The 27808-nt window shown below is 45.0% G+C and overlaps 2 protein-coding genes across 2 annotated transcripts; one reads left to right on the forward strand and one right to left on the reverse strand.

Annotated features, from left to right (window-relative positions):
- Nucleotides 1-2239: 2239 nt before the first annotated feature.
- Nucleotides 2240-24615, reverse strand: LOC311328298 (kinesin-like protein KIF16B; the record flags this gene model as incomplete). The annotated part of the gene is made up of 14 exons (XM_084462285.1): nt 2240-2262; nt 8585-8722; nt 8857-8914; nt 11217-11336; nt 18025-18104; nt 18399-18614; nt 19269-19406; nt 19890-20058; nt 20365-20507; nt 20659-20768; nt 22028-22125; nt 22868-22984; nt 23079-23155; nt 24606-24615. 14 exons carry the CDS (start codon nt 24613-24615, stop codon nt 2240-2242), a joined length of 1497 nt encoding a protein of 498 aa, XP_084318411.1.
- A 600-nt stretch (nt 24616-25215) lies between these two features.
- On the forward strand, nt 25216-27480 carry LOC311328299 (MAD2L1-binding protein-like; the record flags this gene model as incomplete). The annotated part of the gene is made up of 3 exons (XM_084462286.1): nt 25216-25272; nt 26466-26762; nt 26891-27480. 3 exons carry the CDS (start codon nt 25216-25218, stop codon nt 27422-27424), a joined length of 888 nt encoding a protein of 295 aa, XP_084318412.1. The 3' UTR covers nt 27425-27480.
- Nucleotides 27481-27808: the final 328 nt, after the last annotated feature.

Raw genomic sequence — 27808 nt, forward strand, 5'->3', positions numbered from 1 at the left:
CTTTCATCATTGAATGTGCATTTGGTTTTCCACTTCTTCTTCTCATCAGGAGGAGCAGATTCCTGTAGGTCGGCAATGTCGTTCAGAGACATGGGAGGAGAGACCTGTGAATCCACAGATGAGAGAGAGAGCATAGACAACACAGGAGCGCAAGAGGAGAGTGCCGCCGCTTTAGCAGCTGAGTCAGCAGCCGTATTACCTATGGACACAGGATCCGAGGTTCTAGCATGAGCTTTACATTTGCATACTGCTAAACTGGATGGCAACAACATTGCTTGCAATAAATGGTTAATCAAAGTATTATGAGCAATGGGTTTACCACTTGAGGTAAGGAACCCACGATTCCTCCATAGCATCGCAAAATCATGGACTGTGCTAAACGCATATGCACTGTCTGTGTGGATAGTAGCAGACTTACCCTTGGCTAAAATACATGCCCTGGTGAGCGCAAATAATTCAGCAGCCTGTGCAGAAAGATGGTTAGGAAGTCTGGCTGATTCCAGCACTGTATCAGCAGTGGTAACCGCATAGGCAACAACCGGCTCACCAGCTTGTGATCGCTGGGCAGAACCATCCACAAAGAGTTCAAAATCAGGGTTAGACAAAGGAACATCAGTGAGGTCAGGGCGTGGCTTACTGACTAAGTCAATAACAGCCACACAATCATGTGGATCTCCGTCATCTGGTGTTGGCAACAGTGTCGCTGGATTCAGGACAGTACATCTCTGGAGAGTAACATTAGACATGGTTAGTAACACATTCTGATAGTGTAACAGTCTCGCTGGATGCAGGTGTGAGGTCTTTGCCTGTAAAAGTAAAGCAGAAACAGCATGTGGAACATTCACGATTAGTGGTCGCATGGCTACCACGTCGACACATCCCAATACTGCTTCAGTGGCCGCCGCCACTGATCTTAGACATGGGATTAACCCTCTAACTACACTATCAAGCCTTTTAGAGTAGTATGCAACCGGTCTGTACCGGTCCCCATGCTTTTGGGTTAAAACGGCGGACATATAACCATCCTTTTCATTTGTGAAAAGGTGGAAAGGCTTTTCATAGTCAGGGAGACCTAAACAAGGGGCTGTAGACAGCCTCTGTTTAAGGGCCGTTAGAGTCAGTCGTGCTTCGTCAGTCCAGGTGATTCGGTCAGAGGGAGAAAGGTTGCGTCCGTGGGCCAGATCGGACAAGGGTTGTGTGAGCTCAGCGAAATCCGGGACCCAGGCCCGGCAATAGTTTGCAGTTCCTAACAGAGACATCATTTGTTTTTTGGTTGTAGGCATGGGCAGAGCAAGGATAGCCTCCACACGGCTGCTACCTAAAGATTTTCGATTTTTAGAAATAACGTGACCTAGGTATGTAACCTGTTCACGCACCAGCTGGATTTTGTGTTTGGAAACCTTATGGCCATTCTCTGCTAAATAAAACAACAATGCGTTTGTGTCTTTGACACATGACTCCTTGTCTGAGCTAGCAACAAGCAAATCATCCATATACTGGACAATGATGCTATTCTGTGGTGGAATAAACCCTTCTAAGCTGCGCGCGAGCTCTGCATTGTAGATAGAAGGACTATCAACAAATCCTTGAGGCATAACATTCCACACATATGTTTTGTTCTTGAACTGGAAAGCAAACCAATGTCTGCTATCAGGGTGTACAGGTACAGAAAAAAATGCATTACTGAGATCAATAACACTAAAGAAAGTAGCTGATGAAGGAATGGAGGCAAGGAGGGTTACCGGATTAGGACAAAGAGGAGTCCTAGCAATGACAGCTTCATTAACACAACGCAAATCTTGAACAAAACGCCATTCTCCTGAGGCTTTGCGCACAGGGAGGATTGGAGAATTGACAGGAGAGCTGTCAACCTCAGAAATGGCTCCACGCTCTAACAAAGATGCATGTACCTCTGCAATACCTTCTATAGCCTCTAGAGGGAGCGGGTACTGAGCGCGCTTTGGTCGGAATGAACTTTTAGGGGTAACCACAACAGGATTCACGTTTCGAATTTTCCCTATATCAAATTTGTCCTTTGCCCATAATGAATTTGGAAGTCCTTGTAACACAGATAAATCTTCAGATAAGTCATCAGATTGTGTCTGGAAGAAACATGATCCTTGGATTCCCCTAGTGACTGGAATAGCCCAGGTGTAAGGAAATGCTCTTACCCCCGTCTTGGCGGAATACCTCATTTGATGAGGATTTCCGACCCAGTCCGTTATTGTCATTATGTCCATCAGCCACGCATCAGCATCCCTCCTATTAACAAACTCAGAAACAGCAAGAGACACATGAGGCACAGAATGACCATCATACAGCTGTTTCTGTGTACCGTTAAGGTCGACAGAAAGAACTGCATGATCCGGTCCAACATACAACACATTACACATCAATGTCTCATCCACTTGAGGCAACATCCAAGTGTCCTCAAACCCATGGTCTTGGCTTAAAAAAGATGTTGATGCGGTACAGAGCAAGTTATCATGAGGGCTGAGCGGAGCATCGTAGCTATAACATGTCCGTACTTTTGAAAACAACTTTTCCAAATGTTGTGATGTATGAGTGTTACAATCAACATACCAATTATAAGACCAATCGGTAGGCGCGTCGTTGTACATGGTTGTCACCTCCGGAGGTGTCATTGTTGATGATCTGAGTATGGTGACACCTTCTGAGGAGCAGGTCATCTGGAAACCTAGCTTACATAACAAGTCTCGCCCACAAAGATTCACTGGACAACATTCACTCAAAATGAACTGGTGTGTTAGCTGACAATCATCTACTTCCACTTTCAATGGAACAGTCACTCTTTCATTTTTCACAATGCCTGCAGCACCAACAGTTTTAGCCAGCTCCTCAGTCACTTGAGGACGCTGTGTCACGCTAGCAGTACTAATTACAGAAGAATGAGCACCTGTGTCAGCCAAAAAAAACAATCTTTCCCCATTAACAGTCATAGTTACAGTTGGATTATCAGATGGTTTGGTATGCAGATTAAGGTATTGATGAATATGAATGATTCTCTCCTCATGTACACACTCACTTTCCCTAGCTTTCCCTACCTGTCCTACATCTAGTCAGAAACCATTTCCCTGCGGAGAACTGACAGAGACTCCCGGAGGGGGTGCAGATCCCCATTGGTTAGGAGAAGACTTTTGCTGTTTAGCGTATTCTCTAATTCTCTAATAGAATTAATTTCTTAACATAAACAGCTTTAGCAGTGACAGAGTTCTTCCTAGCCTCCCTTTTGTTGCGGGCAGTTTCAGCTCTATCAATTGAGTCATTTGCAGCTGTCTCCCAAGCAAGAAAGTGAGACCAGTTAATGGCATTCTCTGACTTCCTACCTAGCTTAGTTAATTGAAACTCCTTAAGCTGTCTCTTAACTTTCCCTAGCAACTTAACAGACAGTGTACCAGAGTCAGGAAAATCACTATTTTTAGCCCATAAAGTAATTTGCTCACACACACTCGGATCATACTTTAATGCCACTATCTTGGCAGCCCCCATTAAAGGTTCCCGTTTTGGTGCACTAGCAGTACTTCCCATTTTACAAATACAAACAAATATCAAAATTACAGTAAAAAAAAACAATAACTGCTGTGTTGAGAGGGTTTTTTTTTTTTTTTTTTTTTTTTTTCCTGTTACTTTTTTTTTTTTTTCCCAAAATGGCAGACTTCAGAAACCAAAATGGTGGATCCTCAAAATGGTTGAGGAAAAACAGGACCTCTCTCTTTTTTTTTTTTCACAAGCAGCAAAACAGGAAGTCAATCCAGTGTGCACAAAGGTAGCTAAGCACGTGGGCTAATCAACATGTGGAACCACCCACGTGGACGAATTAGCTAGCACAGAGAAGCTAATCAGTGAACCAATAGCACAAAAACCAAAGCTAACAGAAATACAAGATACGTAGCTTGGAGCAGAATTAAAAGAACAAAGGATGAGCACAAGAGTGCCGTAGAAATACCAAAATAACCCCAACACTGAACACAAAACAAAGCCAGCACAACAGACAGTTAAATGCAAAACCAAACCGTAGCATGTACAGAAGTTTAACACTAAACAAAAACCCAGGATCTGAAATCCCAAGACAAGACAAACAAAATGAAACAACTTAGCTCACTTAGCAAAATCACCCGGGGCGTCAAATAACCTCTCGAACTATCACAGCCATCCCCGTTGTTGTGCCCTCACAACCGGAGTAAATAAAAAAAAAACACGTTGAGTCGCGCAACCCCACGACACAGAACCAGGCTTATTCGAGGTAACAGAAACACCTGAAAACCTGCCGGTTTTCGTAAACAGTCATGCGGCCAACAGCCTACGTAACCTCCTTGTATAATGCAGAACAAAACAAATGTAGTGCAGAACACAGAATCACATAACCGGTGCGAATAAAACTATGGTCAATGTCTCCAGCTGAAAAACACAATCGTACCACTATGATTTAGATTCTCAACGTACCAGTCCCTTTAGCGAGCTGCAGAGGCGAAGGGCATCGAGAAAACCAGCCGGCAGACTTACGCCAACTGCTCGAAGTTTGAGTCCACAAGATCAAACTTGCCGCGGGTCCACGCTTCGCCTCCGGAGCACGCGAAAAAAACTGAGTTGTCCCAGAAAACCGCAATTCAACCGCAATTCGGCCTACAGACACGTCGCCATATTGTTGATGATTATTTTCTTAATATACTTGGATTAAGAATAAGAGCACGCGAGTGGTCGATTCAGCTGGTTAAAACAAAGACGAGAGCTTTATTCTTCAATACGTTTGCAAGCGGTCTCTCACAACAGGAAGTCAATTCAAGTCAGAGAGCCCCGTCCAAGAGAGGCGGAGCCTTTTTAAGGGGACAGTGTCGTGACATGAGGTTTGACCAGCTGCTCTGGCCGAACAGATGGCCGTGAGAACTAAGTTAGCTTCTCCTTTCCACAAACATTGTAAAACAATAAAACAGAGAAAACAGGAACCTAACAGGAACCTAAATAGAGTTAAGATAACAGAAAACCTATCTTGGCGTGAACACATGGGTGATGAGTTGAAATTCTTTAACAGACTCTGCAATGTTCACAGCATTTCAGAGGGTAGCTTTTTCTTGTCCTACACTAATAGTTATTTTAGTGTCAATGGAAATTAAAAAGCTTATTTTTGTTAAACCAGTGTCTTGTATTCATTTCTTTATTTTGCATATATTTTATCTTCAGCCCTGGCTGGTTTTTAACTAGACAGGACAAACATTTGGGATTCTGTGTGGAGTTTAAACATCCCTGGTGAGGCCAAGGCCAAGACACAGAATGTTCCTGGCACATAGTTCCGGGGTTTACACTTCTCAGCCTGTAGGTGACTCCCCTGTTTAATACACCAGTTTAGGAGTGTGTGTCAACCCCTTGTCCTTTTATAGTCATGCTGGTCTTCACTCAGCTGGCTATTAGGTAGGGAAGGTATAGGGAAGTCTTTTTGTTTGGGTCAGGTAGGTAAGCTAGGTAGGTTTAGGTAGGGATGTTTTCTTTTTATTTGACACCGCTCTTAGTTCCCTCTGCTCCCTGTGGTCTATTTTGGCTTTGTTAAATAAATACCCATTTTTGTTATTCCTTAAACTGGTCTCCTCCTCCACTTTGTGCCCACTCCACCTCCACTGGTACACCACGCCCTCCAGGGGGCGTAACAGTAATCTACAACAGGACCATGGGACATTTCATCCTCCTTCAGCAAGCTTACTATAACTGAATATTTTGTGTACAGGCTGTAGGAGAGGAGAGAGGACACAGCCCTGGAGAGAGCCAGGTAAAATTGTAGTCCAGATAAATGTCCATTCACTCTCACTCTCTGAGATCTGTTGGTGAGGAAGTCCAAAGATCCAGCCAACAATATTAGTGTAGCATATGTATAAAATGTGTTATGCATTTCACCAGAGAGCTTACTAAGTAAGTGTGAGTAGTTTTTGGGAGCTTTATTCATTTGTTTATCAAGCGTTTATTTTGTACTTTTTGATGTCATCAATATCGCGTGCAAGATTCCTCCTCAGTTTGCTGACAGAGCTCGTCAAATCGAAATGCAAAAGTTCATAAAAGTTAAAAGGGTTTGTGAATACTGGAATTCATAAGATAACGGTTTTATAGAGCTCCCAAAGTGCCATCGTCATTTTATTTCTTATGTGAATGGAGTAATTTGTCGAATACAGCAAGCCATTCTCCCGCTCATTCGCCCTTTCTTTGAGGTCTGTGAATGACCAGCCAGACTCACAGTATAACAGCTGTATTCTTTTCTTATTCTATTCAGGTATTTATTGCAACCTTCTTCTTTGTGTAGCGTACATTTTGTTTTCATGTTCATTCTGTGTTTTGGCTTTTCGGTCCATGAAAAGTGTTTTGCTGGTGACTGATTAGATAGGCTACTTTGGATTGACAGGTGATGTAGCTATATTTTATATTGATGCATTTTAGAATGTTTTTTTGTTAGTTAATTACTGTATATTAGAACATGGAAATCTCAGTTTGCTCAGAGCGTTCTGAGGAGGAGTCTGTGAATGACCAGCTAGACTCAGTATAATGGCTGTATTATTTTCTTATTCTATTCAGAATAAATCAACTGTCATCCAGCAAGCAGAGGTAAATGATAAATGGACTGCACTTATGTAGCGCTTTTATCCAAAGCACTTTACAATGAAGGCCTCTCATTCACCAATTCACACACACATTCACACACCAATGGCGGCAGCTGCCATGCAAGGTGCCAGCCTGCTCATTTGGAGCAATTTGGGGTTCAGTGTCTTGCCCAAGGACACTTCGACATGTCGTCAGGAGGAGCTGGGATTCGAACCGTCGACCCTACGATCATTGGACGACCCGCTCTACCTCCTGAGCTACAGTCTCAGAGGTCCGGTCTGTCTTTTAATACACAACGCAGAACTACATGAACACAAGACCAGACCGGTCACATTAGCATCCACATCAAAACATTCAAACCTCTGCACCAGTAGGTGAGGCTGGATGGTTTTAGAAGCTGATGATAAGTCCACAAACAACAGTCTGGTATGGTGCATACTACCCTATATAATACTACTGCATATAATGTCGGGTTATATGCAGTATAACACGGATTTGTGGGAATAATGACAGGCAGCACACACATATTTCTGTTTAAAACAAGCGCCTAGCAGAGATATAATATATACTGTAACATATATTTGAATTAGCCTTGTAAATGTATTGTCTGCATTAATTTATATGTATTGTAAATATAGTAAATCAGCCCAGATAACTGCAGAATGGCGGCCTAGCTATGCAATGTCAAGTGGTTAGATAAGTGAATTCTTGCATACAGAGTGCAAGAACGCTTTGCATTTCCCTTTGTTAGGGTTGTTCTTCAAAAGTTTGAAATGCTGCCACACTTTGGGCTTGTTTTCTGAGACATGGTTATAGCCAGCCTAGTTTACCAACCACTGCACCTCCGTTTTCCCCATCTCTGATTAGTTAACCACCAGCACCAGCACATTATTTTTTGGGGAAAATATATTTATTCCCCTTATTTATAATTCCTCAGTGAGATGTTGTCCCTGTGCATTTTCTAAGCTTCTATTATATCCTGTTTAAAATAGAAAAAAAGACTGCTCGACGACTCTGTCAACTGACTGGTCTCCAACAGATGATTCAACTTTCAGGGGGCAAGCCTAATGCTGGATGTAAAATCCTATAGTGTGCACCCAGCATAAGCTACACATTCCCAGATTTTTTTTTGGCTCTCCTCTCTCATTCTCCTGCTCCCTCTCCTGAGCACCCAATAGTAATCCTGCTGTGATGGATCTGGGCCGCACCGGGGCCCTGAAATGACTATCATTTGTTCAAAGAAAATGGGTTTGGATGCCGGCGTTTTCTGAAGGGGATACTGAATAAATTGAAATGGTTTCGATAGAGGAGCATCGTGGCTGGAGTCTTTGATATGTGGCACCCGGCTCTGTTTTTATCTGGCACAGAAAGAGTGATGCGGGGGGGGGGGTTGGGGGCGGCCGCGGGGTTAAGGCGGGTTTGGGGTGCTGGCGCGCGGAGGGGGCTCTCCTGGCCCAGGAGGACTGCAGGTTTCGGCCCCTCTCCTCTGAAAGGTTAATCCTCTCGCACCACTTCAAACCCGCCCGCCCTATCAGCTCCATCTGCCAATTAAGTGGAGGGGCCTGGGGCTTTTGTCTGAGGCTTTGTCTGAGCCCTCTCGCCCGGCAAAAATGTTTAGTAAGAGAAATGGCATCTGCCCCACGGAGAGCAGCGCCTACATCCACTCTCACAGGTCACGCACACACGGCCACAACACCGATGGGGGAGACGGGAATGTAAAGTGGATTCCATGAGCCGCGGGATGAAAAGCAGCAATCTTGTCTGATCTAATTAAAAACAAGAGCACAGAGGGCTGGCGCACTCACCCACCATCTAGCTGTTTGTGTCGGCATGTCCTAAGAGTGGAATTTGCATAAGAACATTGGACATGAACTTGTACCACACCTACACAGACTGTGTACCGAAAATGTAGTGTACAAAGACACATTCAAAAATACGGTCCCGATTTGGATGAAAGTTGATGAGGTTGGGTGAGGGGCGTTACCCTGGGTGAGATGACAAGGCTGAGAGATTGCCATGGCGTTGACGGCGCACCAGGCGCCAGGCTGGGGGGTCAGGGTCACGGTCCCAGCTCTGTTCTCAAATACACAGTGTTCAGTCTGGAGACCAGGACCATGGAGCACTGGGGGGCAGATCAGAAAACATGAGTGAGTGAGAGAGTGAGTTACACGTGCGATGTGAGAATATCCATTCCCAGCCAGTGTCCTGCTCAACAGACAGCCCGGCTGAGCAGATTCCCACTTCCTCCTGACTCACCGATATCCTGATTGGACGATGCCTCATCTCGACCGACCAGTAGGGCTGGGAGTCCGAACTTCGGGATTCGAATATAATTCGAATATTGACAGAAATACTGGTATTCGAACGAATATTAGGCAGCCCTTAATATTCGAACCTGTAAGTTTTGTAAATGTGTTGGCTAGCAAACGTTGCTTTTGATTCAGATTCAGAGGGTTTTTCACGCCTGGTGAAGTTGCAATCGCGAGCTCATTAGCAAGGCTATTGGACCTGTAGGAGGTGACGTTAGTTAGCACTTAGTTAGCAGAACAATGGCCTCGCCAACGCCCACAACCACGCTGGAGGAGATTGAAATCTATACCCCTAGACTGGGTTGCACCAGTTTGTCTAAACCCAAGCATTTAGTCACGCCTAAACACTGACTAAACTCTTAGTTGCTACTAGTTAGTCGCATATTAGTTGGTATCTTATTTCGGTTGCACCACGGCAATTTAGGCGTTGTCTTAACTAGTAACTACTAACTAGTTACTAAAAAATAGTCGTTGTATGACTGTGACGGCAGGATCCAAATAGCCAATCGGCAAGTAAAAATGTAAACAAGGAGGTTGATCGCCCTTACCCAGCCCTTACCAAGGAGCTCTGGCCGTGTCCGAATGTCCATATACTATATAGTACATACTGCAACTCGCCTACTACATACGATTTAGTACATACCTGTACTACTCCACGAAAACATGTTTAGTATGCGAGATAAATGTAGCATGCTTCACGAGTCATCCAGTGAAAGCGACGGGCTCCGGCTCGCATATGCGATTCATGTTAAACTTACAACAATATTGAGCTGGCCAGGCATTTGAGTTGGTCATCCAACACAGGCTCGATCCTCACCTTTCTGTATAATCCCAACTGTGAAATGGATGTGATAATAGTCCACAAAATATTCTTCCTTTGCCTCGTTTAGCACCAGCTGCAACACTCTTCTCCAAATTCATTATCTCCGTTAGCAAGGCTAACGTTGCACTCGGTAGCTTGTGCTTATTATTATTATTGGAGTTGGTGCTTGTGCAGTGGAGGGGTTCTTTTGGGGGAGTTAGCCGTTGGATTGTTATGCTTAAATTATCCTAGCCAGCTAGTTCCCAAGCTTGTTTGATAACCTTTGATTCAGACATACCGTAGGCTGCCTGGTACAGTCCACTGACCAGTTGCTGGTTAACTATGAGGATCCCAGCCGACCGTTGCATCCCCCCAACCCGCAACAGAGGGTTATCAACTCGGCTGGGACTCCCCCTCTCATCGCTAACCAGCAACTGAGCCAATTGAGCTAAAGGTGGTTAGCTAGCTCGATCGTGAAATTACTCAAACCTATTAAATATGACACCAATAAGCACACCGGTGCCAATAGTTAGCTTAATCTTGATATAACTAAGACATCTGCTAAAAAAAATAATTTTTCCACCGACAGATTTAGCTACAATGTTTCAGCCCACCTCCGTCCTAATAGCAGAGTTGAAGACGCTACTTCCTCGCACTAGTCATCACTTACACCACCTCCCAGGGTGGTGTACATATTTAGTTGTAGGAACTAGTCGTGAGTGGTGCAACCCATTTAAATTTAGTAGTGACCAAATCTCGAGTTAGTCACCACTTAGGTTATAGGCCTAGTCACCACTTAGTAATGACTGGTGCAACCGGCTCCTGGTTGACGAGGGTTGTTGAGTCTTACATACTGCAGCCAGATAGCCCATAATGGCAAGTTCTGATTTAGCCTAGGCTACATGTTTGATTAATGGGATATACATCCTACTACCTTTATTTATCTTTTATTTGTCTTTCAGTACCTAGCCTGACTGGCTTATTTTTATTTATTTTTGTCAAACAGTGAAAACCTACTGTTCAAGCCAGGGTCTGACATAAATTAAAAGAACGGTTGTTGACAAAGACTTGTATTTGCTTCTGAAAACATCATTGCTTATCGATATTGCCTATGATACAATGCCCACTAGTGGACAGAATGTGCACAACTTTATTTTAATACCTAGGTAGGTCTTTCTGTAAGAATTTAATGGTAAAAATATTATTAATAATAATTCGAATATATTCGAATATTATTATTAATAAATAAACGAACTTCGAATATGATTTTGGGGCAAAAGTCCCAGCCCTACCGACCAGCGTCCGGCCCTCCTGCAACGACAATACAGACAGAGCCACATGGGAAGCCCGTTAGCAAACTGTCTTTCCTCCAAAGAAAATAAAAAATGTATACAAATCATGCGGGAGAAATGAGTATGGATTTTCTCTAGACTTAATAAAGCCGGCTTCATAGAGATTATGTGTATGGCATTGATTTGAGATGGAGGGCGGGCCTTGCCACTCACTCTCAGATGATAGAGGATGATTCCAGTACTGAGGAGGTCATCATCGATGCCGATCAGGTGGGGCAGCTCCGAGTCCAGGACCACTCCACTGCCCTCCTTTCTCAACGCCAGCGTCTCCTCCTGTAGGACCACATTACTTTACATTACAATCCAAAGCCACTTACAATAATTGCATTTAACAAAGGCAGTCAGTGTACTGCTACTCACCAGAGATTATAAGTGCATCGCCTTTATAAACAAGTGATTAAGAGCATAATCTAGTGCAAAAGCGAAAGTGCATGAGTAGCAAAATATAAATACAATAAGCGCTTTAAGAGGTAGGATCCTGGTAGTATTTCTTGAAGAGGTGAGCTTTGAGCCTACAGTGAAAGATGGGCAGTGACTCTGCTGTCTTGTGGTCAGTTCATTCCACCACTGCAGGGCCAGGACAGAGAAGAGCTGTGTCGATCGGCCGCAGGGGCCTCGGAGTGACGGCGACAGAAGAGTGAGAAAATTGCATCCTCCGCACGTATACAGCTCGGGAGAGACAGAGCCTGGTGCACAATATAAAACAAAAAACGCTGACAAGACATTTAATGGCGAACGGCAGAAAAGTGAATTCTGCACGAGCGCCGCTCTCCCTTAGCCCGAAGGCCACGCTGAATAATAGCACCGCTCGGTCCAACCACGCGTTGCCGGGAAGTGTCAGAGTAACGGCAAGAGTGTGTGTGGGGCTCGGGGGGGGTGGGCGTAAATCATTCCGATTACTATGGCTACAGCCAAACTGTACACGGCATTCACGGAGCGAAACCGCAGCGAGTTAACCGCACACACAGGCCCGCGCAGCACACACACGGAGAGCACCGCTGGTTCCAGTCATGGCACAGGCCTAGAAACACTCTGCAGTGCCGTTAACGCTAATGTATAAGGAACAGTGGAAGTCAGTCAGTGGCGGATCAGAAGAAACTTGGGCTGACGTTATATGCAGTACATTACTTGGGGGAGGAGGGGCATACGAAAGGTCAAACTGAGGTCAAAGTTTCACCTCTCATTCCAAGCATCTCCAGCCTGTCCCTATTCTTGTGAAGCACTGTGTCCTCGTACACACAGATCAGGATTTAATGCCATGTCCTTTGAAAATGGCACGGAATACGGGGGAGAAATATAAATCATTATAAAACACAATTTCATAAAGGCACTATGGCCATTTTCCACTATGAGATGCCTGTATTTATTCACACAAATATCCTGGGTTTTATGAAAGGGTTTTAAGGTCCATATTTCACAGCCTGTATGATTAATACTGACCCATAATTCTGACATTCAGATTACAGGCAATCACGCTCCAACATTTACCAGTCACTCCAGAAACTCAACAGTCAGCCTGAAATCAATGTCCACGTAGAAAAATCCATTCCCCTTGTCCGGAAATACCTGTTAAATATGTATTTAATGGCATTTAAATATGTATTTAATGGCATTTCAGCCCCTCTGAACAGGAAGGTGATAAGAAGCAGAAAAATGGATTTCGTCCGTGAAAGCCATTTTTATAGCTTGCGACGGCTACACTTCCCCCCTCTGGTTTGCTCCGCATGTGCTCTGCTCGACTGCCCAGCTGATGTTGGTGCAGGCATGCAACACACTGCCTACATAAGAGAGTCACAGAGGTTTGTGTGTGTGTGTGTGTGTGTGTGTGTGTGTGTGTGTGTGTGTGTGTGTGTGTGTGTGTGTGACCTAGATTGCCTCAAAACAAGTCAGGTAAAGATGCACAGCCAGTTGCCTATGACTTATTCGTGATATTGTGTCAAGGAATTGTGTCAGGGTGTTCAGGACAGGTCTGCTTTAATGAAGGGTTTGGCTTAGAAAATGACACCAGACACTGGGACCAGACAGGCAGGCAGCCAATCAGAGACCCCCAACATCCTGGCCTTCAGAGACACGAAGTAACTGAAGCTGGCACATTAAATCAAGCAATTAAAGAGCAAACTATCCCAACTCGGGTTCAAGGCTAATGATCCGTTCTCTGTATTGGCCCTTGCTGACTGAGTGTGTGTTTGTGTGTGTGCGATTGACTGTGCGTGTATGTGTGTTTGTGTGTGCGACTGACTGTGTGTGTGTGTGTGTGTGTGTGTGTGTGTGTGTGTGTGTGCGTGTCTGTGTGTGCGACTGACAGTGTGTGTGTATGTGTGTGTGTGTGTGTGTGTGTGTGTGTGTGTGTGTGCGCGCACGTGCGGCCCTGTGGGGACTGGGAGAACTCCTCTGTGTGTTACGATGTGGGACTCAGGCCTCAAATTGCGATGGATTATCCTAAGTACTCTCCCAAGAGGCTGAGCCGGAAAAAAAGGCTCACATATGGAGAAGCCAATAACGTACATAAACTCCTCCTCCTTCTCCACCCTTCATATAGATTCAGCAGCAGAGTGAGAGATTCCCCCCCCCCACACACACACACACACACACACACCTCATCGACAGGAGTGAGATGGGTGAAATCCTTTTTTTTTCTTTTTTTTTTAATGGAGAGGGAGAGGCATCGACTCCAGCTCTGTGCTTAATTAAAAGGATTCTTCACAGACTTCATTAGAGGTGGAGAGCAGTCTGGTAGATTAATGCACTGTGTCACTTTCCACAGACATCAGGAAGACGGGATGAGATTCTCTCCCTCTCACTCACACACACCCATCTCTTCTCTCTCTCTCTCACACTCACACATTTTTCTCCCCTGTCCTTCTCCCCTCTCACTCCCCTCTCCCTCCCTCCCTCTTCTGCCCCTCCCTCTCCTCTCTCCCCCCTCTCTCTCTCCCTCTCTGATTTGAGGCAGGTGGTAGACATAATTAACTCTGCTCCGAACTAACAGCCAGGCTCGGGCAGCATTTAAGTTGCCATTAACGGCATCATCTGCAGTTGGGTCAACATTTTAATGGATTTCTGAGCGTCTCAGCTCCTCACGCCCCCCCTCCCTTTTTACTATGCAGGAGAGCTTTTGTGAAGGCTACCCAATCATCCCGTCCTCACCCTCCGTCCACCTCGCCTGGAGAAACACTACGAGCCCACATCAATGGAAACCCCTCACCCAGGCACGGATGAGGTCTTCATCTGGAGTGCTAACTTGAGTGGAGGAAGTTTACAGGAGATTGGAGAATAACTACCTGCTTGCTGTTTTCACTGTTAATCGAAATATATGCCTCTCACAATTTGTTGTTGCTGCTAGCATAGAACGTGAACGAGCAGGTATTGTGGAGTTCCTTTGCTTCACGCCATCACAGTTAACAAGTAAAGTAAAAGTTCTAGAACATCAAAAAAAAGGTTGCAATGATATATGAGGGGTAGCTGCTGACCGAGTGGATACGATAAGGTCATGAAATGCAGTAATGATGAAAAATGTCTTTGAAGTGCTGACAGAATCCAGACAATGAGGGGTGAACACAGCCAGAACCAAGAAATACAAGGTTCTATATTTCAATCTATGATGACTGCTGATCCTAGCAGGTTTGAGTCAAGGGAAATGGAAAGATTACGCAAATCACAGAAATGGGTTTCAGTGCTGGTTCCAAAAAACTGACTCAAAACAATCATCCCTCCCAGCACATTTGGGGAGCAAAGCTCCAACCGATTTTCACTGAGCTCTTTCTATCCACAAGTCCTACAAAACATTTTTGAATTCACTAATCATCAAACTCCTTTCTTCAAAACTGAAATAAATGGCAGGATCAGCCATCAGTGTGTGTGTGTGTGTGTGTCTGTGTGTGTCTTGCTTCACTGTTCCTGCCACCCCTGCCACCGTGTCTCTATCAGTCCATCCCATAATAATATCTACCTTCCCTTTCCTACCTACCCTCCAACCAATCTTGGGAGGCTGAGGACGCATACATTTGCATCCAAATCTGCCTTGGATAGGGTATTCAAATTCTGTTTACACTGTTCTCGGCTCTCCGCCTCACAACCTAAACAGCAATTTCCCCTAGTGCTGGTTAGAGGCCCTCTTCCGCTTTCTTTCACCCCTTCACACACAGAAGTGGGGGAAGAATAGGAGGAGGTTGGATGAACGAGCTGCTGGGAGGTGCGGACAATAACCGAGGACAAGAACATAAGAGACATGGGAGCCTCTCCTGAACACGCACGCACGTGCGCACACAGGTCAGAGGTCAGCCTGCATGAAAGCTGCTTAAGCTCTTTTACCAACAAGGAAAGCCACGGTTCATACTACTTCACTTGTGCTTAAGCCGAGCCCTTCTGGTACCTCAGCCACGTATATGATACAAGCATGGCTGACAGGAAGGTGCGCTGTGCTTCTGAACAGATACAGCCACACGCCTGAGCTATTGGCTCTCCTCCATTCATTCCACGCAGAAAACTTTGTGCTCTCTACATTTTTTTTTCCATCTGTGCCGAATGCAAATGTACCGGGGGGGAGGGGAGACAAATGTCAAATCCATAAAGTCGTTCATCAAACACTTAAAGAGTTATGGCAATGTCGGTGTGCGAGCCGGTGGCCACCAAGGAGTGGCCTTTCCAGCCCAGATGTCACGTTGTGTCGTGCATCATATCCGCCCTCTCTAGATGGAGTGGGACGGCTGGGAGCACCTGAGCACAGAGTCACTTCCACTCCCCTCTTGAACACGCAACCAGAGATTTACAACATGGCCACTTTAATCAGTATGCCGGACACACAGCAATGAATGTGCCATATGCAACTAATCAAAACCACTTAATTAGCAGCAGTGGCAGCTTGTAATGAACTTCAATACCACCGGCCTGAAATATGCTCCAACAGGCTTCACGTGTCCGCCCGCACTCGGCAACCAAACACTCAGGGACACGCGGTCAATACCCACGTTTTAATAAGCTCTCGCTCACTGGGATTCAGGTGTGGGCGGTGGGAGGCGTTTCATAATCTCTCTTCATTATGAATTCTCCAGCGTCTACTCTTTTCCACTGCAAATTCAATACTGACCACTGCATGCCTTTTCACTTCGGAGGCAACGTGCACAGAGAGAGAGAGAGAGAGAGAGAGAATGTGATTCGAATTCCGGACGACCTGTTCTGAGCGCGTCCTCCGACAGAGAGGCCCTGTGGTGGTGTTGCTCTTTATCTGCGGGTTAAGCATCGAGACGGGGCTGTCAAGCAAGGGAGACAGATGACAGACATAGCGTAAGAGCTACTGGAGAGAGCGCCTACCTGCACAGCAGTTACATCTTATGTATCATAGTACATTAGGCCTGTACACCCCAGGGATGAGGATGCCGTCCCCATCCACATGATAACTGACAGGCCTTATGGCTCTGTACGGTCCAAACAGATGCCTTTTTGGTGGTGTTGTGGAGCTTAGTGGTGATGTGGGTATACTCTGACTGAAGAAAGTGGGTATACTGTAGCAGAAATATTACAGTTTTTGCATTGGTGGTGTTTAAAAAAGTGGGTATACTGTGGGTCCATGGGTAAAGAAGTGGGTGTACTGTGGATCCATAGATAAAGTGGGTATACTGTGGATCCATAGATAAAGAAGTGTGTATACTGTGGGTCCATAGATAAAGAAGTGGGTATACTGTGGGTCCATAGATATATAGTATCTGTATCCCTCCGTATACCCTCCACTACACCACTGTTAGACACTAATTCAGCCGAGTCCTAAGGAAAGAATTGCTTCCTGTTGAGGGTGAAACTCTGGGCTGGCAGACTGAGGTGTGATGATGATGGTGGTGGTGGGGGGGGGGGGGGGGGGGGCTGAGGCCTCGTGCCTCCTCTCCTTGAGACGAAGGAAACATATGGGCTTGAGAAGGCATGTCAGATGTGCTTCCCAAGCTCATTCCCTCTCTCTCCTCGCCATGTCAGATGTTGACTTCAGGATCATTAAACTAGCTCTAATGGTGGTAGGATGCCATTCTAATCTAAATAGCTGGAAAATTAAATATAAACGCCAGGTTGACTTTCTCCTTTTATTACCCTTCCCAGGTCCCTCAGACAGATGGCGCCTTTCAAAAGAGCCGCAGTGACACCCGCTGGTGGGATATCTGAACTAAACCCTGCCCAAAAAAAAAATTATGCACAGAATAAGCTTACAGTGGAACAATAACATTGTTTGGATCACGCAGGCCCAAGGTCAACTCTAAGTTCCTTATAAAAGCAAAAGCAAAATAAACTTTTTGCAAACACACGTTTTCAGAACTCCAGTTCCACTTTCTGACATGATTTGTGGTGTTTTGCAAGTCGGATTATTCTACTTATAGTCACGGCGCCATGATTGAAAAGAGAAGAAAGAGAGCTGAGGAGAATCTAGTAAACATGAGAACAAAGTGCTACATCAAGTGATAATCCTCAATTACCCTCCTCTGAATATCAGCCGGCTGGTTTCCTGCACCAGACAGCTCAGCCAGACATGCTGGGCCTCTAGAGTCTAGAAAACCATCTCTAAATTGGTCCCAGGATACTTTTATTTTTATTTTTTTCCCCCTGTGTTGGCTTCCACACAGAAAAGATCCATGCGACAGAATGGTGGAAGATGCCAGCCAGCCAAGGACTAAAACATTAAATAATGCTAATGTGTCAAACTCCTGTGGCCTTCAGAGGTTCTCACCAACTGGACAGACGGGCCTGAAGCTCAGACACTGCACAAGGCCATCTGTTGGGCTTGGTGTGTGTGTGTGTGTGTGTGTGTGTGTGTGTGTTGTGTGTGTGTTGTGTGTGTTCGTTCAAGGAACTGAGACGGAGGGAATCACACAAGAGAGGGTGCAAACGAGTCGTGACACAAAATCCTTTGAGCCGTCTCTTTCCTGTACGTGTTTCGACTATGAAACCGTCAGAGGAGATAATGAGGTAATATCACACCTACCTTCAGAATGTTCTGCGTTTCCCCCCACTTTCTGGTCCATTCCTTGGTCAGCTCCAACACCAGAGACGCATCGTAGTTAGCTGGGTAACATCATGTTTACAGTTGAACATTACCCTACACATTAGTGGTCCATTAGATGAACAGGTGTGTGACTCACCTTGGCCTCGTTCTGATGGAGCTTCTGCTCTGCTCTGAGACTGGAGGACGGGTCCCGGTGGGGAGCCTGAGGAGAGACGTGTACAGATGGCCACGTCCATGACCCTTCAAGCTTTAACAAATGCGTGACCATGAAACAACTCTTAACACAAACAACAACAACCGATTGGACAGAGCCCAGAGCGTGCGCCATTCTCATTAAGAGGCTCGCTCCCGACAGCAGGGCTCGGTCCCGGGGTACACCGGTTCTCTTCGCACCTGGTCTGCCAGGCCCACCATGCCTCTGAGCCTGGCGATCTCCGCCTGCAGTTCTCTGATCAGCCTCACGCTGGCGTCCTCGTTCACGGCGGGGGAGTTGACGATGTTCTTCGCTCGGTTGGCGTAGCGCAGGGTGCTCAGGGTCTCTCCGTAGTTCACATCGGCGGGAGAAACGGCTACAAAATGGGGGAAATCAACGTAAAACACAACAGGTGGGGTTACACAATGCAACCACCATCCACTTCAATAGACAGTTCAAAGACACCATTTCATGTGGATAAGGCAAGTGTAAAAACTGGCGCTGTACATAAGAGATAAGAGATAGATGATACATAAATGCCTGATTTGGTGGAGGTGGTATTAGCCTAAGATATATACTGTACATAACAGTAAAAGCATTTTGGTAGAAGTGTAAATACAGTTTGTTTTTTGTTTTTTCATATTTGGTATATTGCACTGAATTTTATATTTGCACTGTTTTTGTATTGCATTTGCTCTGTCCTGTCCTGTCCTATGTCATCTACAACAGCGTATACCTTAACCCTAGTCAAATTCCTAGTACGTGTATGTGTGTACATGTCCAATAAAACATCTACATGTTCTAAACGGCTAAAAATCTGCTTCGGTAGAGGTATTAGCCTAAGAGATATACTGTTCAAAAGGGTAAAAGCATGTTAGTAGAAATGGTATTATCCTAATACAGTGTCTCAGAGAAATCTACCATATTGGGTATCATGATGGTCTTTGGTAGAGGTGGTATCAGAGAGAACTACCCTACTGGCCATCATGATGGTCTTTGGTAGAGGTGGTATCAGAGAAATCTACTGTACTGGCTATCATGATGGTCTTGGAGTTGCCTCCCAGGCTGTCCTTCAGTAGCCATGTCAACACAGAGTCTCTGTAGGGAACGAAGACCTGCTTCTTCCTCCCGCCCACCTTGGGACTCCGTCCACTCTCACTCAGGTCAGCTAGCATGCCAGACAGAGAATCAAACACTGATGACTTCAATAAAATAAAAAATAAAAGTCATGTCGGTAAAGTTATCTTACAAAAAAGCGAACGCAAACGGATGAGTTAAACATTTAAGGACATTGACATTTAGAGCATTTCCTCCTACGAGAGCCAGTAATGTAGTTATAACTACGGAACCGCTTAGCGCCACTCATGCATTGCCATGTCAGTGTTTATACAAGTCATGTTTGTGCCGTGGATCTAGTAAATGTCCTCCTGAGCCAGTAGCTGTCATGGCATATCAGGCATCCAATAACCCACTTACAGAATAGAAAGTTTATTTGCTATATGTAACCAGCATCTTAACCAATATCTTATCAGCACTAATCAATTCCTCATTCCAGTACTTATTGCATCCAATCATGGATGACTGTGACTGTAATATAGGCGGTACAATTATTAAAATTCCATTATACAGTCAATTGTTATTGTCCATTTACCCAGGGCTGAGATGACGCTGGCCAGGGTGACCAGGGACTTGTTGATGTTGGCTCCCTCCTTCAGCCGGGCACCGGTGGCACGCGTGGCGTCAGCCCTCTCACTGCCCGCTAGGTCCACCAGGTGGATCTTACTCACCGTCTCACTGGGCAAATCAGCATCAAAAAGAGCCTGTGGCAGCACACGCACACGCACACACGCGCGCACACACACGCGCACGCACACACCAGGTAAAACATCTGTTTGTGCCGAGAGAGAGCCTTTTGAAAAGGTCTGTGCAGTCTCCTCGCCGCCTATCTGGGTTCGTTCAACCATTTCTCATGATGATCTCAGAGGAAGCCTGTAGATGCACCCCGCCACAAACTGCGGCACTTAAGATGTACGGCTGTATCCAGCTAAACGCTTGAAATTCCAGAATATAAAAATATGTCTTCAAGACAAATGGGTCCCTAGAAGTGTGTGTGTGTATTTGTTCACCTGTGTGAAGTTGATGGTGAAGATGGCATGAGAGCGACTGCTGACGTCGTTCATGCCCGTGCTGGCAGTGGTGCGCTTGGCGTTCCCCAACGTCATCAGCTCCTCCACATCCCTGTAGCTCTGAACCGAGTGCTTAGACAGGCCTGACCCCCCCCCCCCCCCCCCCCACACACACACACACACACACACACACAACACACACAACACGCGCACACACACAGCGTTTCTAGCACCATAACCACAGGCTACTCTCTACAGAGGAAGCTTGTGGGTGCCGTCATCCGACAGTCTTACCCTCAACATAAGGTCCGTCTTTGGGATGTTCTCGCACTCTCAGGCTGCCGTGCTCTGTGGATGTCTTTTTGAGAAGGTCCTGCACTCGCTCGTTGTATATCTCCAAGTAGCTGGTACCATGTGAGGAGAATGGAACGTTTCACACCCAAGAGGATTTTAACACAAACAGGGAAGGGCTGCCCAAAAGCGTTTGGAAGTTTGTTTAAATTAGCATCTCCAGGAAAGGCTTGTTCTTGAATAGCAGCTCTTAGCCATCCTAACAAATATCACCGATCTAATGACACAAATAACATTTCATGAAGCAATTCCATTTTTAAAGAACACATGCCACCTAACCATACAAAAGACACGCAAAGACAGAAAGACCACTAAAACTTTAAAGAAGCCTGACTTGAACAGTAAAAGCTGATTTCTCTGTCCTGTGCCGACTGAGATTAAAAGATAATTCTGAGCAAATGAACGTTACACAGCTTGAGCAAAGAGAGCGGTTGTTAATATGAATTAGTGAGTGAATGTTATTGCTTAGTTGTTTGGAAAACTCAAGACAACCACAATGCCCCCTTTAATGTCTGCACAGATTTTTATGCGCACACAAATGAATGCCAAAACACTTCCACCTGATTAACTTTTAGAACCCTGAATGTGTTTATTCAATTCTTTCATCCTCAGAGCTGTATGAAAATCAGCTTACTCTGTCATGAAGAGCATAGAACCAACTGAAAGCGGTGTCTTTTAGAACGCTTCTCTCCATGTCTATATTTCTTTCTGTTCAATAACAAACTGACTACGACATGTTTTTCTGGTTGTGCATTGTCTATTCAGTTTAATCCAATTTGGGAAATGGTCCTGTTCTTCAGAATAATAGTGGTTATGGAGCTGAATATCTGTGTTGTTCTTTACCCCATGCCTCTCATTGAGTGAAATCAGCAGTTAAAGTCCCAGCATAACCTCAAGGGCAGACGTTTATGAAGACGGGTTTGGCAGTCGGGTGGGCTAACAGCGCTCTAGGAGGACCTCATCAGGCAGATGGTGATGAAGCCAACGTTCACCTTCAGCGTATCCTCTCCATCCTGTCTCGCGCTGACTGACAGTCTTGCCAGGGAGCTGCTGTGAATGCCAACAGAGATGACCGCTGGTGGTCCAGGCCAGATCTTCTCTGGTAATTTGTCACCCACTACAGGAGCTAGAGAAGCATGCTCATTACACTGCAGGAGCCAGAGGAGCGGGTAACTTAAGCTGCTAAAACTTCTCTGGGACATGGAGCTCCAGGCCCATAGTCCTGAAGGGTGAAGGATACTGCTCACATACTGTATGCAAAGCCTCGTTTCTGGCTACTGCAACTGTACCAAGCACTCAGTCGGCTGCTTACCTGACCTCTGTGCGGAAAGATGCCCCATCGTTCTGGGTCCTCGCAGATATCTGGCAGAACAAGCCTTCACCGATCCGTGAAATCAGACCCGGATCACCCTAGGGGAAAGTGAAAAATATTACAGAGTCTATACGCACATACTGGAGTCGTTCTAGTACAAAGGCAGGTGAAGTTGAATCTGTCTCACAGTTTTCTCATAATATAGCTGAGGCTCGTCTCTACTGTCCTGTGCACACGGGTTTCATGCACATTACAAACACCAGCACGTCTGATTTGGAGTCACTGGAGTCTAACAGCAATTCCAGTCTGACTCACGTGCCCTCTGGTCTTAATTGCCATACAGCAGATAGTGAATATTAAGAGCCCTATATGATTATCAAACATGTTGACAGCAGCTCCCCTGATGACCTTGCGTAAGTCTCCTGGTAGACAAGCAGAAATCTCATTAGCCACCAAGAGTTTCCAGTGTGCAAGGTGAACACAGAGAGGAGAGGACTGCTGCCATCAACACATTTTCTGATTAGTAGAGAGAAACATGTAGAGAGAGAGGTGGAGGAGAGGTACAGATTATCTGATGAGATTATGCCATCAGTCAGGGTCTAATGTAGAGTGGATCGTTTGTTTGTGTGTGTGTGTGTGTGTGTTCCCATGCACACAGTTAACAGTGCAGTGTTAGTGCTGTGACTGTTGTTTTAAGTTAAACAACATTGAGCTTATCTTGCATACAAAGCTATACAATCGCTGTACCAAACAAACACTTAATTCACAGTATATGGAGAGAAACCAACAACAAGCACAACATTTAAAAGTGTAGCCTCACAAACGGAGCAGGGCTCTTACTGGGTTCCCCATCATGGTGTATGATTTCCCTGAACCTGTCTGGCCGTAGGCAAAGACACAGGCATTGTACCCCTCAAAAGCAGCTGTCAAGACATCACTCCCCAGGTCACGAAAAACCTGCAATCACATCAATGTTGCACAGGTAAGGCTATGCCCTGAGGTGTTATGAGGTTAAGAGTGAAAAGGCTTCATAATCCAAGGATTTTGATACCTTCTCCTGAGACACAAAACTGGGCCTTCTGACATCAGTAGAATCATAGGAGAAATCGAAAGAGAATGTCTTCCCATCTTTCAGCCCATCAAGTACAACGCCTTTGGGTATGCGCTTCAAACAAATAAACAAATAAACAAACAAACAAAAACAAGTGCAAAAGAGCTTTATGCCACACTCTTCAATTGCTTTACCTTTTTTTTTTTTACCATCACTTCCCACAATCAACTAGTAACTCAGAAGCTCAACTGGTCAGCCTGGCATCATAAGTCACCTTTGTGTTTACGGTAATATGGAAGTCGTGGATCCATCCATGCGGATTATCACTTTGGCAGACAATTCTTTTTCTCTGTGAAATCAAAAAGAATTAATATATTTGTAAGTAGACTTGCACATTTTGTTGCACGTTTGTAAATTTACAGTATTTGTTGTGGTAGCCTTCGATACGTGAATGCAATTTCTTGCAATCACTTTAAACATTTTATTATCTGTTTCAAACATATAGCCTATATCTTGCAAACTGCTGTAGAACTAAGGTTTAACAAAGTTTAACAAACATCAAACATCTTGAACAAATGCATTGCAAGTCCAATATAAGTGACAATTGAGAGTTTATACAGAGTAAAAACCTCTTTATACTAAAGTACAAACCTCTTGTTCAAGGGTCGAACTCGGACAGCCACTCGAACCGACGCCATAGTTTGTCAAATCACCACACCTGAGAACAATACATTCACTTAATAGCCAACTCACCAAATACAATCTACACGCACAAACATTTGTGATGTTTACTTCAAACGATTTACTAATAGCCCCACTACAATTATTCAATTTTAACGTTATCTTACAAGCGTCTATGTTGCAGTGAGACCACAGAAACCCATTCACTACTGTACACCTGTTACAGGCTCGCCTGCTGTTCTAACGCAAAGTGCCTCTAGAGGAGCTGGATATCTCTCAGAGATTTTCTTTAAATACGGCAGGATCTATGCGGAATTCATTTACGAACAATTTATGAAATACTGTATGTGTGAAAGCCATGAAAGCATATTTATTGATCATTCATGTTGACAAAACATTTCAATATCGGTGATCTCTAAATCTCTAAGTCTCTTAAATATTACGGTAAAATATTAAGATAGGTATCCTGACACATATCTGTATATAGTATGTATGTATGTATGTATGTATGTATGTATGTATGTATGTATGTCCTACACTTGCATGTATGCTTGTCAGTAGTTATAGTATTATTGTGGTATAGATCATAACGTTTGTTGTCCACACGGCAGATTGTGTAGGCCTATTCATTGTGTTCATGTTCTATGTAAGGACTGCAGATGGAAATTAGCTTCCTTGCTAAATCTGGTGCAAAGCATCGCCTTGTTTTATCCAAAGCAATTAATGTATGTGCACATTGTCCTTTTCAAACTCAATAAACTAAACTAAACTAAACTCCACCGCCCTGTTCAGAACGCTGGGACGGAGCAGACTGACTCTCAAAACAAGCAAACTTGGGCTGTGTACCACTCTGCATCTTACGTTGCCTCCTAACTCTTGTTCGCTTTGAATGCTTATTGTGTTGTCTTTGTTTTTTGTCTTTGTCCAATTTATTTGTATGTTTTTTTATACCTATATAAGATTGCCACTTCGTGGTTTCAACCTTTTTCAAAACATGATATGTTCAAAGTGATTAGACGAGTTTAGTATGGAACGATTTGGAACGCGGCCATGGTAGTCAACCTGCGACTTCCTCCGTGTCCCATCATGCAATCTGGTTTTCAAAAGTTCATTTCAGAGATGGCGGAAGACTCGAGAAGTAATTATGTGCCCGTGTTAGGTTTATTAAAGAACAGCTTCACAGATGAATTTAGAAATGGACGAAGGGAAACGTGTCTGCCAACTTCGCAAGATGAAGCCGAAATCATCACACCCTCTCTCTCTAATACAAAATGTAACGTTAGCGTGCTGCTAACGTTAGCTCATGCAGCAGTCTCAAACGAACCTGCCATCACAGGAACCCTTGACCACGGACAACTCTCAAATCAGGAAATAACAAGCAACTCTATAAACGCCGACGTTCTTGATTTAAATGAGAATTTATCGCATATTGAATTGGCCTCGCAAGACAAGGAAAATGACACCCACGCTATCACAACTAACGTTAGTGCCGCAATCATCGGTCCAGCTATTGGTACGTTAGGTCCATCAACACCTTAATTTGGCCGAAGTCTAAGCTGTCTAGCTAGAGCAGTGGTTCTTAACCTTGTTGGAGGTACTGAACCCCACCAGTTTCATATGCGCATTCACCGAACCCTTCTTAATTGGAAAAATAAAATATGATTTTTTCAAATTCAAAACATAGGTATATATTTTACTGGTGCACAAAATGAACCGTGCATCAACATCACTGTGTTCAAAGAACAAAACCATCAAAACATGATTTTCACACAAAAACATAATAATGAATATTTACTGCAAATCAGTGTGACTTCTGCTGTTGCCAATGATGGCCAAGCGGGGCGTGTCATCACGAATCATATGAGTCGGGTGTGTGTCTTGACCTCCGCCGAACCCCTGAGACTGACTCACCGAACCCCTGGGGTTCGATCGAACCCAGGTTAAGAACCACTGAGCTAGAGTATAGGGTTGTTTTAACGCCCGTACTCGGGAGGGGTAGTCGTAACGCCGGGCTGGGCTTGTGGTAGCGACATTTTAAACTGCAATGGAAAAGTAACCGACTCTCCTACAATTACATATCATAGACAGTCTACCTTCATATTTTCTGCTTATGTGCATGTTTAGTTATATACAAATGATCACAAATCATCACTATTTTGTGAAGTGTCTCTCTGAAAATATTGCTTGGTGATGCCTCGTCATTGTATGAGAATTCCATATTACTGTACCAACGTTACTGTCCATAGGAGTTGGTGGGATGGGCGTTAACGCAGCCCCCCTCCAGGATTCCAAATTGCAGCACTATCGTCAAAATTAGAAACCTAGTTTAAAACCGACACAACGCCGCTAGATTTGAAAACCGGAATTGTTGAGAGGACACTTTGAGCTACGAAGTAAGCGAAATTGTCACCAAACGTTGTCTGGTTTTATACATTTACAGTTTTTGTGACGTCGCCTCAGAGTGGCTGTTAACGTAGCCTCTTCCACTAGCTAACTAACCGTAGATCAATTGGTATTGCTAACGCAGAAATCACAAGTACAATTTCTGCTCTATGGCACATTTCAAAACTTTATTGTTCACTTGTTATAGCCATTGACGCTCCATTCGGCCGTAGTCTAAGCTGCCTAGCTAGCTAACTAATCGTAGATCGATTGGCATTGCTAAAGCTTAAGTCACAAGTCATATTTCTGCTCTAACAATGGCAGATTTCTCAACCTCATTGCTCACTTTTTATAGCCACTGATGCTCCACACGAAGAGGCAAGCGCAAACCCCCCTCTGACTCCCGGTCGGCAGGCGGACGTTGCTGACAATGCCGAGGCTGTGCGAAGGGCCCGGGAGGAAGGTCGAGTGGACGTGGTCTTCCCTGGCTCCGTGACACAGGAGGGCTGCTGCCGTTTTGTCAGCGAGATCCTCAAGTGTGTCCTGTACCAGAGACAGCAACTGCCAATGACCTATGACCAGCTGCTGTACTCCCAGAAAAGTCAGCAAGCTGCAGGGCAGGTGAGTGAGTGGAGGGATGCATCCTCAACCAAGGCTCCCAGATCATAACAACAATGTTGCCCTGTACTATATAGCTTACTAGATATGAGTTAGGATTTGACCCAGGCTTATGTATTTCCCCTGTCTAGGGTAAGGACTTTGTGATTCGGAGGCCAGTGCAGTCAGCAGGCTTGGACTGGAGGAAGTGTGAGCGGACGCTGCAGGAGCTGGAGGAGGTGTTGCATCAGCTGGAGGTGCTGTTCTCCCTCAGCCTGGTGCCTCGTGTACTGCTTCTGCTGGGCGGCTCCGTTGTACTCCCCAAGGAGCTGTATGAGGTCAACATGGAGGCCGTAATACTAGCTGCCGGGGGAGACCACAGCCTACGGGTCTCCTCCTGCTTGCGGCAACTGTTCCGGACTCTATTTGTGGCTGACCTGATGTCCGATACCAGACCTGTCTGTCTCATGGCCACCACAGTCATGGTTCTGGCCCACAGGGATTGTGGTGTTGGCTGGTTCCGGCCTAAACTGAACTTCAGGGTGCCCACAAAGGTTAAGAGCCAGGTCATCGCCCTGTCTTCAGACCCTGGCTGCTCTGCGGCCCCTCCAACAGAGGCATCAGCCTGGGAGGATTATGTGTGGTTCCAGACCCCTATGGCCATCAAGGGCTTCAGCAGCAAGTGACCCTCCAGGGTTAGAAACCGCACAGCTGTAGTAGTTTGAGATTATAGCTGTTCAGACAGAGTGCACTGGAAAAGGGAAAACATGGACACTTTCAAGAATCTCTGTGTCTGTAAGCCTGTGCAGTGTTTTTTATAGGCTGTTGTCCTGCTAAATGGCTAGCATGCTCCAGATTTTATTGAATGATGTGTTGTCTTAGCACTACTTTTAGTTGAAGTGCAGTAATGAAAGGGTGCTTTGTTGTATTGTAAATTAGCTTAATGGCATTTTGCTCCTTTCATGGATGCTCCCAACATCAGGTTTACCTCTATTGCATATATGTTGATTTTGCTTTTGTAGGCGTAGATTTGTATGTCTCAACTAATCTCTATTCTCCAGCGTCTTGCT

Source organism: Borostomias antarcticus (assembly GCF_949987555.1).
Source record: "Borostomias antarcticus genome assembly, contig: scaffold_65, whole genome shotgun sequence".
NCBI classification, from domain to species: Eukaryota; Metazoa; Chordata; class Actinopteri; order Stomiiformes; family Stomiidae; genus Borostomias; species Borostomias antarcticus.